General features: G+C 43.1%; 3 protein-coding genes across 9 annotated transcripts in view; 1 reads left to right on the top strand and 2 right to left on the bottom strand.

Annotated features, from left to right (window-relative positions):
• Window positions 1–17,671, bottom strand: part of galr2b (galanin receptor 2b) — a 64,585-nt gene that overhangs the window by 5,721 nt on the left and 41,193 nt on the right. For 2 of the 3 annotated variants that reach the window (XM_068653455.1, XM_068653454.1), the window contains exons 2-3: window positions 16,920–17,002; window positions 4,306–4,361 (exon numbers count right to left, since the gene is read on the bottom strand). The gene's annotated coding sequence lies outside the window, so the exon portion shown is untranslated. Of the gene's footprint in view, window positions 1–4,305; window positions 4,362–9,879; window positions 10,371–16,919; window positions 17,003–17,671 lie in introns of those variants that run through there. The other variant, XM_068653456.1, reaches the window with a different exon arrangement.
• zfand2a (zinc finger, AN1-type domain 2A) lies at window positions 858–3,510 on the bottom strand. Of its 5 annotated transcripts, none has more exons than XM_068653458.1 (11): window positions 3,345–3,502; window positions 2,972–3,022; window positions 2,777–2,853; window positions 2,608–2,702; window positions 2,330–2,461; window positions 2,090–2,241; window positions 1,900–2,010; window positions 1,691–1,766; window positions 1,543–1,619; window positions 1,360–1,444; window positions 858–1,196 (listed from the first exon to the last, which is right to left on the bottom strand). In XM_068653458.1, exons 3-11 carry the CDS (start codon window positions 2,829–2,831, stop codon window positions 1,158–1,160), a joined length of 822 nt encoding a protein of 273 aa, XP_068509559.1. In that variant the 5' UTR covers window positions 2,832–2,853; window positions 2,972–3,022; window positions 3,345–3,502; the 3' UTR covers window positions 858–1,157. The 5 variants fall into 5 exon arrangements, with proteins under 5 accessions (XP_068509559.1, XP_068509560.1, XP_049601759.1 ...); XM_068653459.1 differs by having other exon boundaries at window positions 2,777–2,850; XM_049745802.1 differs by lacking the exon at window positions 2,972–3,022 and having other exon boundaries at window positions 1,315–1,444; window positions 3,345–3,510.
• On the top strand, window positions 7,372–9,990 carry uncx (UNC homeobox). Its single transcript, XM_049745796.2, has 3 exons — window positions 7,372–7,806; window positions 8,059–8,234; window positions 8,971–9,990. Exons 1-3 carry the CDS (start codon window positions 7,533–7,535, stop codon window positions 9,829–9,831), a joined length of 1,311 nt encoding a protein of 436 aa, XP_049601753.1. The 5' UTR covers window positions 7,372–7,532; the 3' UTR covers window positions 9,832–9,990.

The raw sequence follows: 17,671 nt of genomic DNA, 5'->3' as shown, positions 1-17,671 counted from the left end.
AAATCAATTGCACGTACATGCGCCGGGTTTATGTTCCGCCTAAGAATATCTCCCAACGGACACCACCACAGCGTATTAATCAGTGCCTCCGAGGAAATTAGGGAAGCATTTCAGGTAAAAGCTGAAAAGCGACATTAGCTGGACGAGCTGGGCCATTAGTTTCACAACCTGAATTGAGCCAAGGAATATATTTGGAAAATAAATCTCACATGCCCCCATCCAATAACTTGAAAAGGCAAGAATGAACCTTTTGTAAAGGACATGATTTACTTCTGATGCACTAGTGAGACATTTCCGGCCACTGACTAGAGAAAAAAATTCCGCAGTGACGATACTAAAATTTGATTCCATTGTTAATGCGGTTTTCAAAGAGATGTGACTTTTTTTTCCCATCTCATACAGATAAAGGCTGACCACAGCAAAGTCCAATCCAGATTTTAGAGTATCATTACCACAATGATGGCTATGAGTCATCCATGCATTTCTCTCATCTTCAGTCAGAAGGGTTCGGTCGGATCATACATCCCTGGACAATGGAACGTGATAGTAGGCAGGTGCAGTTTTAGCTTCAAGTGTGCATTCAAAATGCATCACATGGAACATGACAAGAGTCCGCCAAGTGGTCAGGAATTTTGCACACAAAAGAAATTCACACAAAAATCAACGTTATAATTGACTCATTTAGGTTCCACACGATTCTAAATTGAGTTGAGCTGACTACTTTTTTGTGTTTAACCAAATACAATCGTGTAGATGCGTATCTGGAGGTCGGCTTTACTAAATGAATCTATACTGCCATCTACTGTACAAGCGTGGGAAAGCCACTATACTGAGCAGGGTGGAAAACACAGAATGGATAAGTGTTTGAAATAATTTAATAATTCTTCATAGACTGCAAAATAGCAGTTTGATGATCAGCATATGTATAAAATATATACAGAGCAACTCATTGGCAAAAAAGATAGAACCTGCTGGATGTGTGTGCTTAGTTTTTCAGTGTAGAAGGCGGCAAAGCGAGTAACAGTTGATCATTTTGTTGATAAATAAAAACAATCATTGATGCTGGATATTGAGGATCCAGTCTGTGAGGTTGCTGGTGGAATATTACCACAGTTTGGGAAGGGGAAAAAAATAAATTGGAAAGCAGCAATCTGAGCTTAAGAAAGGCTGCAGTTAGACTGTTTGGACTCTCGGACCTGAAAGAAAGAAAAAAGATGCTTAGAATCAATTTCTTATGCCACACGTTTCCCAAATGATTGCAAATTGTCATTCCACCCCGTGGAAAGAAGATTAGGTGCCATGTCGGCCGCATACCTATATGCTAGAACGTTAGTGCTGGCTAACTGTTCCGACCGGTACCTGTTGTCTCTGCTGCTGGCGCCTATACTCTTCCTCGCTGGCGGCCAGTGCCTGAGCTAGCGCCAGATCCTCCTGCTCCTGCGGACTGAGGCATAAACACACTGAACATGTGCCCATTTGGACTCGCTGACGAAATCCAAAACATATAAAACAAACTACCCTATAATGGAGTAAGGTGCTCACCTGAGGGTAGCCTGTGTGGGAGGTCTGGACTCGGCCAATGACATCTCAAGAGCTCTTTGTAAGGCCTGCTCCTCAGTCTGAAAGCAGGAAAGACTAAAATTGTCACACCGCTCATAAAACGAAGGCCTTACAAAGTTCCTTTGCGTACCATGCCCGCCTGAAAGGACACCGATGGCTGCACCACATTGTGTGCCGATACAGAGGTCGGTATCGGTCTGCTTGTGCTGGAGGACAAAGAGAAGAAACAGCGCGGTCAAATAAATCAAAGAGAGTGGCTCCCTCTAGTGGCAAAATAATTAAATGCAGAATGTAAGCAATGGGAAAGCATCCATGCAATTGTATGTTTTTTTCCCTTACTTGCTACTGTGCCCTCTGCTGGCTGCACTGCCACCATTAGAAACTGATCTGGAGTGCCCTGGAGAGGATGAGGCAGAGGAGGAACTCTGAGCTCTCATGAAAGCAGCATGTCTACAACAAAATACATGACGTGAAATTAGACGAGCAGTGTCCTAAGCGCAACAAGGCATATTATGGCACAAGTACCAACCCGGCTTGGGACAGAGGTTTGCCATCGCTCTTACAATCGTGGTCGAGCGGGTGCCGGTGTTTAAGACAGTAATTTAGATGACACTGGTCACATGTCACGCGCATCATTTCCTTCTGCTTGCAGCCGCCTTTGGAGCACTTGTTGGTGAATATCTGCAAACAGCAAGTTGAACAAGAACGTCACAGATTGGTTACAGTGAAGCGTATTTTAATTTGGAGCTATATGGTGTCATGTGCTAACCTTTCTTTTCCGTTGCGCAGGGTCTGATTTACAATCCCGATCGATGTGCTCCCCAACTTTAATATCAGGCATCTCTCCTCTCTTGATGGGAATGGGAATGTTGCACAGTGGGCACACTGGGACCTGGATATCCTGTTTTTGAAGCAGACATCTTGACAAATGTGGACCAATCAATGTAGCACAAGTAAATTGCACGACATGAAATGTATATGCAGAAATACTAGATTTCAAATCAGAATTGGGTGCAATGAAAATCCAACTACACAACTCCGGCTTACCTTTTTGTAAGACGAAGTGCATTGGTGGTGTGCATAAGTGACATGGTCCTTGCAGAAGATCTCTTGACAGGCATCGCATTTCATGGGAAGGAAGTCTAGCATGACAAAGTATCCTTTTCATTTTCATGCTCATTTAGGAGACATCTACAACTGGGCTGTGCTCACCTACCTAAACGCTTGCAGGTCTTCTCTGAACATTGCTCGCCCAAATCTGGAAACTCCATGGCTTTCAAAGAGAAATCTCTGCTAAAGAAAGAAAACAACTGTGATGATGTAAACACAGCAGCCCACCGGATGCTAGCTAGCTAGTAGCATTAGCCTCCGTTATGTCAAGTCATCGTTACTTTGCAAACATACAACAAACCTTTGCGTTCGCGATCACATTAGGACGCAAAGCCTCCGAGTTGTACACTACCTCCGATATAACACACATTGGAATTTCCGCCATGAAACAAGAGCAAACTAATCAAAGAAATCACATCGATTTAGAGACAGCATACAGCTCGCTAGCTGGGCCATGCTCACGCAAAAGATTAGCAACTAACTAGGTGAAGAAGTTACATAACCAATATCGACTTAAGTCTTTATGCAATAACTTAGGGACTAATACGAGGTAATACAACGAATGCCGTTAAATCGCCCACCTAGCATTTCTATTTCACTAACACTTATGCCCTCGCAGCTAGCGAGTGGCTAACCGCAATATTTACATTATTAGAAGTGATGTTTTTACTCACCAGGTTGAACGTTGTCGTAGTCTTACAAACGTAGAATTACGGAGAAATCGTAGAATAACTCGTGTCACGTTCAAGGAGCTCCAGACGGCCAACTAACTCCTCTTGGGCCGCTCAACCGTGGATACTTGAGGTGTCTGTCAAAACAAGCCCCGCCTACTAAGCCTCGTCATGATGACTTATGTATACGTCATCCGCACTGACGTCATACTTAATGGCCCAAAACGGCCTGGAAAGTTCGAGGAGATACTGGAGTTTTGTTTAGCGTCTAAAATAAAAGGTTATTTTGCGGACATAAACGAAATAAGATTTTCGATCATCTTTTACTGTTCACAATTCCCTCATATTTGACACACTGTGTGTGATATTATGTAGAATCAATATTATGCATATATTATTGACCTACGTCATTTACACTCTTTGATGTGAACGTAATTAAGTATCCGTACAATTACAACGACTCTCGGGTTGCATGTTTTGGACACTTTTTCAAGCGTCACCTGATGCATTTAGCAGTACTACCAGTCTTGCACTGTCACTAAATAGCCACTAGAGGGCGCAACAGCTCCGCACCGAAAAGCTCCCTTGAGTAATGCGTTTGTGGCAGGTGATGGGGTCAAGGAGCCTGCTCGAAGATCCGTTTTTCAGCAGTCAGATGACATTTCGAAAGGCAATGCTTGCTTGGATAGTCAATAAAAATGTGTGTAGTAGCTTTAGATTACACGCTAAAAACAAATGGTGGGGGGTGGGGGGTCTGAGCTCTTCTGTGTTATTTGGTGCAGATTTTCACAAGTTATTCTCTTGGGTTTAGGATATTTTGGTGCAGCGGCAGATGGCTGAGCGACACAACACAATGGGCAACTTTCTCTCCAGTAACGTGAGACGCAACCTGGGACGGATGGCCAAGCTAACTTTCCGCTGTGTAAACTACATCTTTCATACTCGCGTGTGTGCTTATGCCTACCTTTTTGCCAATTCTTCCAAGACGTCGTGGGTTCAGGGTGACTTGATGCGGAAATACTAAAGGAGGAAAGACGCAAACAAGAGTTTAGATCACTTTTTAAATCACTTCAATAAAGTACTGCAGTCTATTTCCATGTCAAAGTTGGCCTCGTCCTCAACCAAATCACAAGATCATAATGAAAAGGTGGCTCCAAATTTACCTCCATTTTATTTTTGAAATCTTTCAGCAGAATGCTTCTAAAGTTAAATCATAATAAAAAATAATTATAAACAGAGTGCACCCTTCATCCAGTGCTGTAATTAACAAAATAGGAGAAGGAAGCAGGAGGAAGAAGAGAACAAGTAGGGGGTGGGGGAGGGGGGGTGCGCGAATGCAAATTATCCCGCACAAAGGCTCCTCACAAATTGGCGTCACCATTTCTCAAATTATATCATTACTATATTTTGAAAATGTTAATCTGTTGAGCGGATTTCCCGGGGGAGTTGAGTAAATTAGTTCTATTTCCGAGGCTGCCCGCCTCTCCGCAGGAAAAGCAGAAGGAAAAAAAAAGAGGGGGGGGGGGGACGAGGCACGTCGGCGACAAGCACCTCTGATTTGCTGATTACAATTAGACTCCCCACTTTGGGCTCCTTCAAGCATTCATAATTTTCGGCATATTAAGCACGTTTTAGCAAAAGGTGATAAGTCACTTTTAATTGAAATGAAATGATTATTCTAATGGAAGTTTGGTTATTCTTATTATTATTATGAGGAGGAGGCACTAGTCAGGGCAGGCTTCATTTTTTAACATGAAGCGAAGAGAGAGAGAGAGGAAGATGAGTGCATGGAGGGGTGTGGGGGGGAGATTTTGAAGGGCATTAGGGTGTCAGGATTGAATGAGGTAATTTGAAGGGAATTACTTTCTCTTCTATCAGAAATGAACTGAATTAAAAAGTCCAAATCAATCGCTTTCACTTCTCCATTCTACTTTGACAGCGGCACAATTACAGATAATTAGATGGGAGGAAACTTTTAATTGTGGGATTAGAGGCAGAGGCAGAGCGTTTGCAAGGATCAGAGAGAGAGAGAGAGAGAGACAGGGATGGAGAACATTTCCAAGCACTTCTTTTATTTTTTTATTTTTTTTGGGGGGGGTTGTTGTCGCTTTGCTTCGAAATCGAATCAAAGGATTTGGGAGCTTAAAATGGCAACCAGCCTCTCTCTCCTGCTCTCGGTCTGTCTATTTTTTTGTACTGTTTAATTGCAACTGCATCTAGTTCATCCAAATCATCCCGCCAAAAAAAAAAAATTAATTTAGATTTAATTCTATAATTATCACCAAATCAAATAATGTGCAACCTAATTTAGATGGTTAAAAATTAACGTGCGTGAAGTTAATTGAGTAATTAAACCCCCTAAACTGCTGCCTATTAATTTGCCCGCCTAATTAAAAATGAATTTGATGCCGTGCATCTTTGTTGGCAGTGGATGGGCATCCCGATAAGGCCTCAACTTGACTTTTTGAGTGCAGGTTGAACAGGTTAACTCCATTTACTGTTAAGCAGGATTCATTGCAGCTCCAGATGCAATCGCATGGATCAAATTTCAACAACAAGCTGCTGAAAGAGCTTATAAGAGCAACAGAAAGTCACTCGTATAGATGCAATATGCAGAAAAATTCACATCGGCCAAGTCGGGCTTAATAAATGATGCAAACTTTTAAGCAGAAATTATAAACTGCACCAACTTGAACTCCGAGCGGCCATTTATTCAAATTAACCTTTGATCTTTCAAACAGCCATAGTGGGAAAAGCCCTAAATGGCGTCTAACATTTTGAGAACTTTTCTCATCAGCACCCATGAACTCATATTTATTTGGATCTATATTTAAATAACAATAAATGCAATAAGAGTATAAACCACCATGCAACCCCTAAAAAATTTTCTTTGCATGTCTATCTGCCAAAGAAAAGGCATTTGCTACAATGGGAGGAACAAAAAAAGGCAACAAGACAGGGAGGGCAGTGGCTCGCCTCAATGGTGCCCATGTTTGTCTTATCGAGTTAATTAAAGCAAAGAATCTGACAATGTCACCCGTGCACATGTAGAAAAGAAAAAGAACCAATGTCTCTGGGGACTGTCAAAAGATTTTTTTGCCCCCCCCACCCCTCTTAAAAATATAGAGATGGACCACAAGCAATTAATATTATTATTTTGGGTCTTATATTACGAGATAATTCCTAAGGTCTTATACTGGTACTTAAAAAAAGACTTGACAAAAAGGAGCTCATTTTCTAGGAGGTAATTCAAATGCATGTGGAGGCTTGTTTTTATGTGCAGTAAAGGGTCAAGTGCAGGAGCGGATTATTTCCTTCCCTCATAATAATATTAATTAAACAATTTGCATGCTAATAAGCTAACAATTATCGCGGCTTCTGTTGAGAGATTCGGGTTATTACAACATGCCAATCCCAGCGTCAAGGGTCACCGAGGAAGAGGAGTGGGTGGGTCTGTGGGGGGTCTCGGGGAGAAGGGGGGTGCACAATTTCAATTCTGATTAAACACCTTGTGACACGTCCACACTTGGCAAACTGAATGCATCACTTGAGGGAATAATGATGTTATTTAGATTGGGCAGCAAGAAGTCTTTTTTTTTTTTAATTGATATGGAAATATTAAATATGGAGAAATAAATCAATAAACGATATAACGACAGCGGATTTGTATGTGCTCTGCATAAAAAAATATGTCAAACAAAGTAAAGGTGTCTGGTGGTGGTGATGGGGGTGGGGGGGGGGGCTCGTTGCGCTAAGCTACCCGCTTGCCTGCTCCCTTCTCCGGGATGCAAGCAGCCCTTCCTCCCGGTGGGTCCCCGGTGTAAGCTGCAATGTAGTTCTTATCAAAGCCCTCTTGTCTTGTTGTGACAGCTCTGATATTGTTTATTGAGGTGGATGTCAGCCTTAATTAGCAATCGATACGGGAGGGGGTGAGACCGGTGGTGGGGGGGGGGACGCGCTTGTGACGTCAGCGGCCATTACCGCCTCTCATTGGGTCTCGGATTCCCTACAAACCAGGGCTAATTATCGGGGAGGTTTCATGTGGATAAAGTGGAGCTCATCTCCGCCTTGCGCACATCATGCCCCCGCCTCGTCCGCCACATTTGCTTTTGCGTGCTTTTTAAACTTTAAAAAAAAAGCATAACAATCCCACCCCTATATATCACCGGCCCCCCAGCAGACGCCCGCGGGATGATGGACAGCCGAATATTGGAGCCGCCTCACGCCCAGTTCGGAGGCTCCCTCGGCGGCGGCGGAGGCATGGTGGGCTTCCCGTACCACCTGAGCCACCACCACGTCTACGAGCTGGCCGCGGGCCACCAAATTCAGTCTGCCGCTGCCGCCGTCCCTTTTTCCATAGACGGATTACTCAATGGGTCGTGCGCGGCGTCCGTGGGCGGCTCCGGCGGGCTATTGGCGTCTGGTTGCGGGATGAACGGAGACAATCAACCGTACAAACTAACAGGTAGGAGCGCCTCCGTGCTTGCGCGCTTGTTGGGAAATGAGCAATTATCACGCATGACGAGCACAACGAGAATGATTTGCCTTCTAATGCATGCCTTTGGCGTAAAAACATGACGCAAAAAATGACATTCTAAATGCAAAAAAATATATATTGTTAACAAGGAGGCAGACATGTGGCCGCATCCAAGCAGATGTTTTGCAAAAATCACGCGGAAAAATTTCCTACAGCATGTTTGTGTGCTTGTGCTGGCAGACTCGGGAGACCTGGACAAGGAGAGCCCAGGCTGCAAGAGACGAAGAACGCGCACAAATTTCACCGGCTGGCAGCTGGAAGAGCTGGAGAAGGCGTTTAACGAGAGCCATTACCCAGACGTGTTCATGAGGGAGGCTCTGGCCCTCAGACTGGACCTCATTGAGTCCAGGGTGCAGGTAGAGTTTTTTAGAAACCGGTTTTCTGGGCTGCAGATTACGATGCAAGTTTGTAGTCATGTTAAAAAAGGATCAAAATGTCTAGTGCTACAGTTCAGCATTTTAAATACATTTTTAAAAATAATGTGCATTTTTCTGCATCATCGGGCCACCTAAAAAGTGTTATTAATAGTTAATAGTAGTTTAAAATTGTGCTTACAGGCCCCTTTTGGTTTTTAAAAACCTGTGTTACTAAAGAAAAACTCTAAATTTAAATTTGATATTGCTGACGTGTAACTATTTTTTGTAGTTTATATATATATATATATATATATATATATATATATATATATATATATATATATATATATATATATATATATATATATATATATATATATACGTATAACAAAAAATATATGTATATATGTTGCAATAATTAATAGTTGTTAATAATAATTTAAATATTGTGTAATGGCCTATTACACACATGACTTGGAACGGGTTATAGGTACAGTTTGTTGTCTTGATATTTATTTGGAAAAAATAATTTATACCTGACATTATATCAGCTCCTCTGTTATTGTCGTGTGGGCACAGATTGGCCAATTAAAAGTCCAATTAAGGACCCGAGCATGTGACAGCAAGAGCAGATAGTTAATTAAAACATTGTCGAGTTTAATTGATTTGTTTTTTGGGGAAATGAATTTAAAAAAAAAAAAAAAAAAACGCTTTGTCTCGCTTTACATGCATGCAGGTGTGGTTCCAGAACCGCCGGGCAAAGTGGAGGAAGAAAGAGAACACTAAGAAGGGTCCGGGCCGACCCGCGCACAACGCACACCCGACAACCTGCAGCGGCGAGCCCATGGACCCGGAAGAGATCGCTCGGCGAGAACTGGATCGCCTGGAAAAGAAGAAACGGAAGCAGGAACGCCGCCTGCTCAAGGCCCAGAACAAGCATTTGCACGGGGATCTATTTCACACGCCGGGATCGGACAGTGACAGCGGCTTGTCGCACGTCACTGACAGCGACCACGGAAGCGGCCAGCGCTTGGACCTCACCAAACCTCTGTGCGACCAGCCGCCTCACTCGCTGCACACGCCGAGCCAAAACCAAAGACACATGGACCAGGACGCTGGCGGCTCCGAGCTCGATTCGAGCGACAGCAGCCACCGATCGAGCCTGTGCTGCGGGACCAACCGAAACTCCGGCTTGCAGAAACTCAACCCGTTCAGCGTGGAAAGCCTCCTATCGGACTCCAGACCCAGGCGCAACTCCGCGCCCTTGCCCGCCTCTCGCCCCCTCATTGGCAAAGGACACTTTCTGCTCTACCCCATCACGCAGCCCCTCGGATTCATCGTCCCCCAGACGGCCTTAAAAAACACTTCGAACCCCGACAGCGGTTCCGAAGAACATCAGGCGGCCGGCATCCACGAGCGCGCAGCCTCTTCCGGGTGCAGGAGCGTCTCCCCGGGCGCCGCGGAGAGGGACCGGGCGGGGTCGGGGTCCAGCAGCCCTGGGACTTTGGGTCATGAACACGGCGCACAATGCGGGAAGGATCATTTAGAGGAAAGTCAAGTAGAATCTTCACCGAACTGTCACGAAAAAACGGAATAAACTCAAGAGGGTAACGAACACCTTAAAATTTAAGGCCAAAGCTCTTACTGTGCCACGTTAGGTTCTCCTCTCCCTTTGAGTGTGAGTGTCTAGATATCATTTTAAACGTGTCAGAAAAAGCAACAACAAAACCCTCAAGAGCTGTTAAAAAAAAAGAAACGACTATACTATTTATTTACATATGTGAGGCTTTTTTCTTAAATAAATCTATTGTATACAATCACTCCGAAAGCGTGTACGACCTTAAATAGCGGTAACAAGACTTCCGGGTAGGGGGCAGCCAATCACATGAGAGCGTTTTTCTTCGAGGAAATTTTCACAGGTTGGAAGTTTCTTTGAGACTTCACACTTATTATTATTTTTTACTTTTTTTAAAAGAGAGAGAGATAATGCATAGCACTGTGTGTAAAAAAACAAACAAAAGAAAAAACACGTATTTTGCGTTGGGGTTGTAATGGACTTTGGATGTTTGTTTTTAAATGAAGACAATACTTTCGGGTAGAGTTAGCCAATCATATGTGAGCTGGCGGGGGGGGGGGGGGGGGGGGATGCACAGTATATATATTTCTTTAATATTAAATAGCTACAATGAGACTTCTATAAGAAAAGCAAATCACATGAGTGGTTTTTCCTTTCTGGGGGAGGATAACCTCATGTTGTGGGCCTATTTGGCATTGTTTCTAAATGGCAAGAAAATGACTCCCGGGTAGGGTCAGCTAATCACGTGACAGCTTTTTTGGGTGTTTTTATTTTGAGTGTGTGTGTGGGGGGGGGGTCTCGTGTTATATTTCTGTATATTAAAGGTAACAACAAGACTTCTTGGTAGGGCCAGTCAATAATGTGCGATTTTCTTCTTCTGGGGAGAAACGCAAGTTGTATTTTATATATTGCCTTAACAAATATATTCATCTATAACACATACACACACAGGCACACATATATCCACACATGCACACACTCCAAAAGATGAAATGAGGTTAGGAGCCTGAGGCAAAAGGGAGCCGCTGCACTCCTGCAGAGTTTTGATATGAAAGTAATTATTTTCCCGGTGGCTACTTTGCGGGGGGAATACGGTTTATTTTAGCTCAAAAAAAAAGAGAAGGGGGGATGGTGGTGCGGAGGTGAGGGTGGAGGGGTAGGCTAATACATTACCGATTTGTGGCGATATGAAATCACATAAACTTCCAGGAATAATAGAATTAGCATGAAAAGGCCCGGGTGTCAAATTGAAATAGGAAAATAATAGCCTCGGCAGCTGCGTGCATGTGTGCATTATTGGATCGTGGGGAGGCATTTTCATGAGCTCTCATGCTCACTCCGTGTGTGTGTGAGTGTGTGTGCCAGGAGGGGGGCCCTTGTGGACAAAAAGGGGGGGGTGCACATGAAGATAGATGTTCGATGATATCCGCTCATTGTTGTGTCGCCTTCACGTCCATGTCGGGCTCTTATCAGCCTATTGATCACAGCCGGGCTGTAATGTGCCGGCCCGGGCCGAACGTGCCTATTTACAATAGCACAACACATTTGTTCTAATGGGCAAGGCGCTCCCCGGGGATGCCAAGCGGGATCTGGGACATCTGCTACATGCCCCCCCTCCCACCTTCCAAGGCCGCCCCCTGCTCGCTTCCTTTGCCAATATTGCACAATATCATGTCCAAGACATGTGGAAGCCATGTTTTTATTTTTAATAATAATCCAGCACAAAATAGCCAAGTCGGCTTTATGTACATGAACCTTTTGCTGCTTTATTTGCAAATAGGAGAAATAATGAAAGTGCTGAGGCTTTAAGTCATGGCAGGCATATAAAAACATATTTACATAAATTGACACCCTTGCAGCTGTTTGCGCAAGGACTTATTAGGGAGAACATGTGGGGGATTATATGCAGCTTGCTTGCTGCTTATTATGATTTTATTAGCATCATTGGCAATTTATAATGTAATGTCTGAATTTGAAGTTGATTATTTTAGGTGTGATTAAAAATGATCAGTTTTGATTGACACGCTCGGTAAAATAAAAATAGTCATGATTGTTTGTTTGCAGGTGTCAACAGCCAAAATACGGAAGCAAATTATTTTGATTATCGTAAATGGGCACATTTATTCTCCTTGGCAAGATAGAACATTGTAAAATTCATACCTGTGTCAATCAAACGTTTGAAGGCTATTTTATTTTAAATTTATGTTGAGCAGGTGTCTTATAAGAATCACAAAGATGAGAGGAAAAAAGTGCATTTTTCTTTCTATATTTTTCCTCGCGGCTCCAATTTGCACTCGAATTGAATGTGTATCTGTATTTTATTTATTTTTCCATGCACGCTGCCCTCCGAGGCTATGTGGGACGTGTGCCCAGTTCATCTATAATTCATTAGCAGGCTGAATAGGAGTATCGCTGGCTGCACATTGGTGGCCTTAAGGTGAAATTAGCGATTTGCTTAAGTAGTTAAGCTTTTTCTCGCCCGAGAGCGGCACGCCTGCAATGCTTCAAGAGAACCATCAATCGATGGGGTTGTGCAAAAGAAAAGGAAAAAAAAAAAAAGGAGCGGTGTGTCGCCCATGAATCACACTTTATGAATTCAATTTGGGCCCCCGTATAGCCGCAGAAATTTTCAATTTGAACGCCGGGATCATTATGGGGGGAAGAGTGTAAATTGTTTTTGCTCTATTATGCATCGCCGACGCCGTCGTTTTTCTCTCTAATTACGTGGAGGTGTCAGGTCGACCTGTCACGCGGGCGCTGATTTTCAATTTAACTGATCATCGTGCATCCAGACGCACTTGATAAATATGCCATGTCTACCGGCAAGCCTGGAATGCCAAGAGGGCAGGTGTGAGGAGAGGAGGAAGGGGGGGAGGGTGAGGGGAGGCGAGGGAGGGGGTGGGGGGGCAGATCGGCAAAGTAATATTGGGTGGGATGTATGCGGCAATAAGTGCAGATCAGGCAGCTAATTTAGCACCTTCTGCTTTTTTTTGGTGCCATTTCCATTTCTCATTTCGAACTCTCAGAGGAGCAGGAGAGGTAGGAGCCCAGAGGCGGGAAGTAAGCTGCATGGCCGTGCACTATCATGTAGGGAGGGGGGGGGGGGTCCAAGAGAGACGAGGGGGGGGTTTACACACACGCAGCAAAACCCCCCGGCCCCTCACATTTGCCGGCATATAGGATATCAGGATTAATTAAGGCTAATGGACTTTGTGTTAGTTTTATTTAATGGGGACAAATTAATTAAGGCCGTTTGGATGTGTGGTTTGGCACGCCTGCCAAATAGTAAAAAAATGACAACATTTGCCATAATCAATATCATAAAATCGTACACACATGAAAGCTCGCTTGCCTCCCCCAAAAAATCAAATGCTACTTGACATTTGGCTTCCACTGCTGCAACTTCAGTCACAACCTTCCTCCCCCTCCCTTCTTTTTTCCCCCTCTTTCTTTTTAGGATTATTTCACACTCCTCCTTCTCATTAATGCGCCGGTGGATTTAATCATGCTTATCTTTCAGGCGCATACCTAGGATAAGCCTCAAATTAACCATCTGCACTGATGATTTTTTGCAGAAAACCATGGAAAAAGACTAAATGGATGTGTGGCATTTGCAAATACAACCTCAATGAAGATAAATTAAAGACAGCCTATTCAGATTTTTATTTTTGTTCCCCCAAATTAAAAAAATCTCAAATTTCACTCAACAAGAATGTCAAGATTTACTGAAAAATGGTAAGACATCCACTATTTTAAAAAATCATCTTGAGGGCAGAAGTGAGCCGCAGTGTAATATAAATTTCACATTTGACGACCATTTGCCATGAATAACATCCGGCGAGCACACACGAAGCAAATAATATTCTCATCTAAATGATCCATACCAATTGAAAATAAATATTGTGGTTTTACACATAAATAGCATTTTGGGGGAGGGGGGGGGTGGAACATGCTGTGGCTGATGGGGTGAGGGTTGGGAGGGCGACTTTCACATAAATATTAAGCAATCGGAAGTAATTTGAAATTTTTGAAATAAAGCAAACATTAAGAGGACGGAATTCTTGAATAACTGTAAATTGAGGAGTCCATGTATGTGGGGAAAATGGCCATATTTGAGTGGATGACAACTGAAAAGAGTGTGTGGAGAAAAAAGGGGAAGGGGGGTGAGGGAGGGAGGGAGGGAGGGAGGGGGCGGGCTTTAAGAGTTGACAGTTTTGCACGGGGAACGAACGGCGAGTTACACTCCTGTTGTGATTGCTCTGCGTGTTCTCCCCTCGCTCGTCTTCCAGCTGGCGGCCTGACAGAGCTCGAGAGGCGACGAGACACAAACACAAACAAAAGTAGCAGGCGTACATACACGTCAAAACATAATACACTCAAATCATTCTGCATACATAAAACTGGATTTATTTATTTTTTTTAAGAAAAACTGCAACATTGCTAAATAAAAAATAAAAAAGCTACAATACCCACAATGCAGTTTAATTGGGAGCTGTTTAAAATTTTCGGGAGGCCTTAATGGAGCTAAAAATAATAATAAATACAAACGCAATAACAATGTCGCTGTTAACTGACCAGCTCGTTATTATCTTTGCATTGACTCACATGAGCCTGCATATAGAATCCTACATATAGATCAAGCGCATATCTGCAGCAATTAGCACCTTTTCTCATGTTTGCCATTAGGAAATCTGTGCTTCGTAATTGACTTCACTTTAGTTAAGTACCGGTTTATTTATCGGCTCGGACCTTCACCGTAAATGGAGTCAATTAAAAGCCACTCTTCTGTCTGATAGAAATCAAAGCGTCAAAGCCTGTTATGAAAAGACGATTAGTCTAAACAGAGACATTTCCTGCTTTTTAGTGGCCGATAAAATGATCAGGTGAACCTTCTGCCCCAAAATGGAGTTTTTTAAAAACTCTGCTTTACAGCATGGAGGAAGTAGAGAAACGACAACTACTATGTCTCACTTCCATTTACTCTAAAAGGAGGACAAATTAGCACAAGCGACCTCCAAGTCCCAGTTTGGGATGTAAGCTATTTGTTTCTTTTTTTTCATCCGATCAATGCGAATCACCAAGTTTGCCGGAGTCGCACGCAACGAACCCCGGAGAACATCCTGAGGTGCAGCCTTGAAAGCTTTGTGAGAATCAAACTGTCGTTTGGTCAATAGCGAAAAGGAATAGGGGGAGCATCAAGCAATGTGTCTGATCCGAGCGACGGTGGCATCCATGTGGGCCTCGGGTAGTCGGCGGGTTGTCTCGAATATCGATAAGCGTGTACAGCGCCATCACAGCGGGGTTAAATCAGTGGGACTAATGTGGAAGTTTGACTCCACACCTGGATGCAAACCAAATCCAGCAAGCTTTAGTCTCTATCAACTTTAGGTAAATATGTGAAATGGTGATCTTCACAAAAGGTAACCAATTAGTTGACTCGTCAATGACATACAGAGGATTTTTGTCTGGCAAACATTGTGACAGTTTTTATAAGTCTGTGCAGGCCAAAAATATTCATTTAATAATTTACTTGAGTGCTATTATTATTATACTCACACCTTATAACATAAGACACATATAATCACATTTAAATAATACCCCCCACCCAAAAAATATGTAACAAAAAATTTTTTGCCGATTTTTCTCCGTCAAAGTGAAATAATATAGGACAAAGTATCGTTAAACAGTCATTTCTGGCTGCAAATTTGATCTTTATTTATTATATGTATTTAAGGACCAGAAATATCTGACACATAGGTTATTTTTTAAAGGAAACGGCCCATTAATCGTTTATTGCAATCTTATTCAGTCAAATATCGCAAATGGCGTCAGCCTCAAAACACCCATATCAGCCACCCGAGTTAAGATTGAAAGTCTTCCTTGGAAGTGTCTGTGCAGACGGCATCCGTGATTGAGTGGGAGCATATAAGCCATTTAGCGAAACACACCCGCACGCGCGATCCTGGCGCCGTGTAAATGTTGTCATCGGCGGCTTAGCGCTCGCTGGTGATTTGTATGAAAGAGACGAGTCTTTTCCTTTTGCCGACTTCCCGGGGAATCTTTGCCCCGGAGGTTAATAAAGCGTGAAGTGTGAAAAACTTGCCGAGATGGGATGAGTTAAACACCAGCTTCAAACCTTCGTGCGCTACTGTCTACATTTATTTGTGTGCGTTTTGCTCTTTTAGAAGAAGACTTCAATCCGTCGGACATCTGCTGCCACAGGCGGCGATGGCGACCACGTGAATGCAGAGTGTGACGAGAGTCGAGCAACACTTCCCATTTGTTTTACTATTTAACAGTAAAAAAATATAATTAATAATAAATTACAGCTAGTTTCGTAAGTCGCTGCCACCACAGCAAACACTTAAAAGAAAAAAAAAAATGCTAAAAAATTGCTGTTATAGTTCCTTCAATGGAGAATTTTATTTGGCCCTCCTTTTAAATAAAAAAAGTTTTCCAAGTACGTTTTTTTTTTTTTTTTAAAATTCTGATACAAAAACTTTGAGGGACAGAAGCTCTGCAGTGAATGAGTGCAGTTCACACTTTGACCTCCATCATGGATACGGCGCACACCTAAAGGAGAAACTTGACTTAGACATTTTTGGCCGCAATTAAAAACGCCCTGACAAGAGCGGCAAGGCGAGAGGGAGTCCGAGACGTTCACAATTAAAGCGCTACTGCAAACCTTCGGAACACCGTGGAGGCCAAGACCTCACATCGCGCTATTACATGCACATTATTTAATCCCCCAGCTCTGCCTGCTAACTACTGACATGTACACGCTCTGTCATGAAGCTCAGGGACAGGAGCAGATATTCCACTCCGGGCGCACTTTTTCATTTAATGGCCTTTCGGGGGCAGGGTGTTCAACTGGGCCTGAAAATATAAATAAATAAGTAGTTGAACATGTTTAATGACTTAGGAATTTGACAGTGGCCCAACAGAGTGGCCCACCCCGCCCCCTGCCCACCTTTTATGTTCAACCCTGTGACGCAAGTTGGGGGAAAAAAAAACAAAAACAACACAAACCCTGCCTCGGTCTCGAACCTATTCTGCCGAGGCAGCAAGCAAATGAAAGGTGATAACGGGACACAATCGATGGCGCTTACCTCTCGGAGGTGTGAGCACATCCATCAGCCGCGGCGAGGACGACCCGGGAGCCCAAAGCTTTATTGACGGCGTGAGGGGGAACCTGCGGAGAGAACATTTTAACACATGCAAGGTTTATTTAGCTGCTATTGACCAGGCAGTGGAACTTTCCAAGTAAAGAATTACTTGGATGTAAACATTTGCTTAAACAAAAAAAAAAAAACTAGCTACTTTGGAGAAATCCATACATCCACTTTGCCTGTCTTCCTCAAGCATAATGTTGATATACTAAAAGAATAACTTGGACGTGAAACATTTGATTAAATGAAAAAAAAAAAGCTACTTTGGAGAAATACATACATCCACTTTGCCTGTCTTAATGTTAATATACTAACATACAAGTAGAAGAATTACTGTTAGCATAATGAAGAATTAGTCTGCTAGCTTAATGCTAATACAGAAACACATATCAGAAACAGGTATTTGAACATATAATGTGCAGCAACACAATTAGACATTCACACAGTCATATATTTATTCTCTCAATCATTTTGATGGGGAAAGATGATTTTTGATACGAGCGAACTATGCTAGGCGCGTGGATTCCCCTCCCCCGCGGGATTGCTATGCTACGTTGCGATGCACGCAGTCTGCGCAGTGATTAAATCTTTGTATGCGTTTGAGGTAAGTAGACGTCAGTCAATCTCATAATTGACTTGTATTAGCGTGTTATTCTGGAAACACCTCCATTAACATGTTAATTAGCATAGCG

The sequence above is a fragment of the Syngnathus scovelli genome, chromosome 16 (genome assembly GCF_024217435.2).
Source record: "Syngnathus scovelli strain Florida chromosome 16, RoL_Ssco_1.2, whole genome shotgun sequence".
Classification (NCBI taxonomy): domain Eukaryota; kingdom Metazoa; phylum Chordata; class Actinopteri; order Syngnathiformes; family Syngnathidae; genus Syngnathus; species Syngnathus scovelli.
The sequence above is the reverse complement of the archived record's forward strand: the minus strand, read 5'-3'. Positions and strand labels throughout refer to the sequence as shown.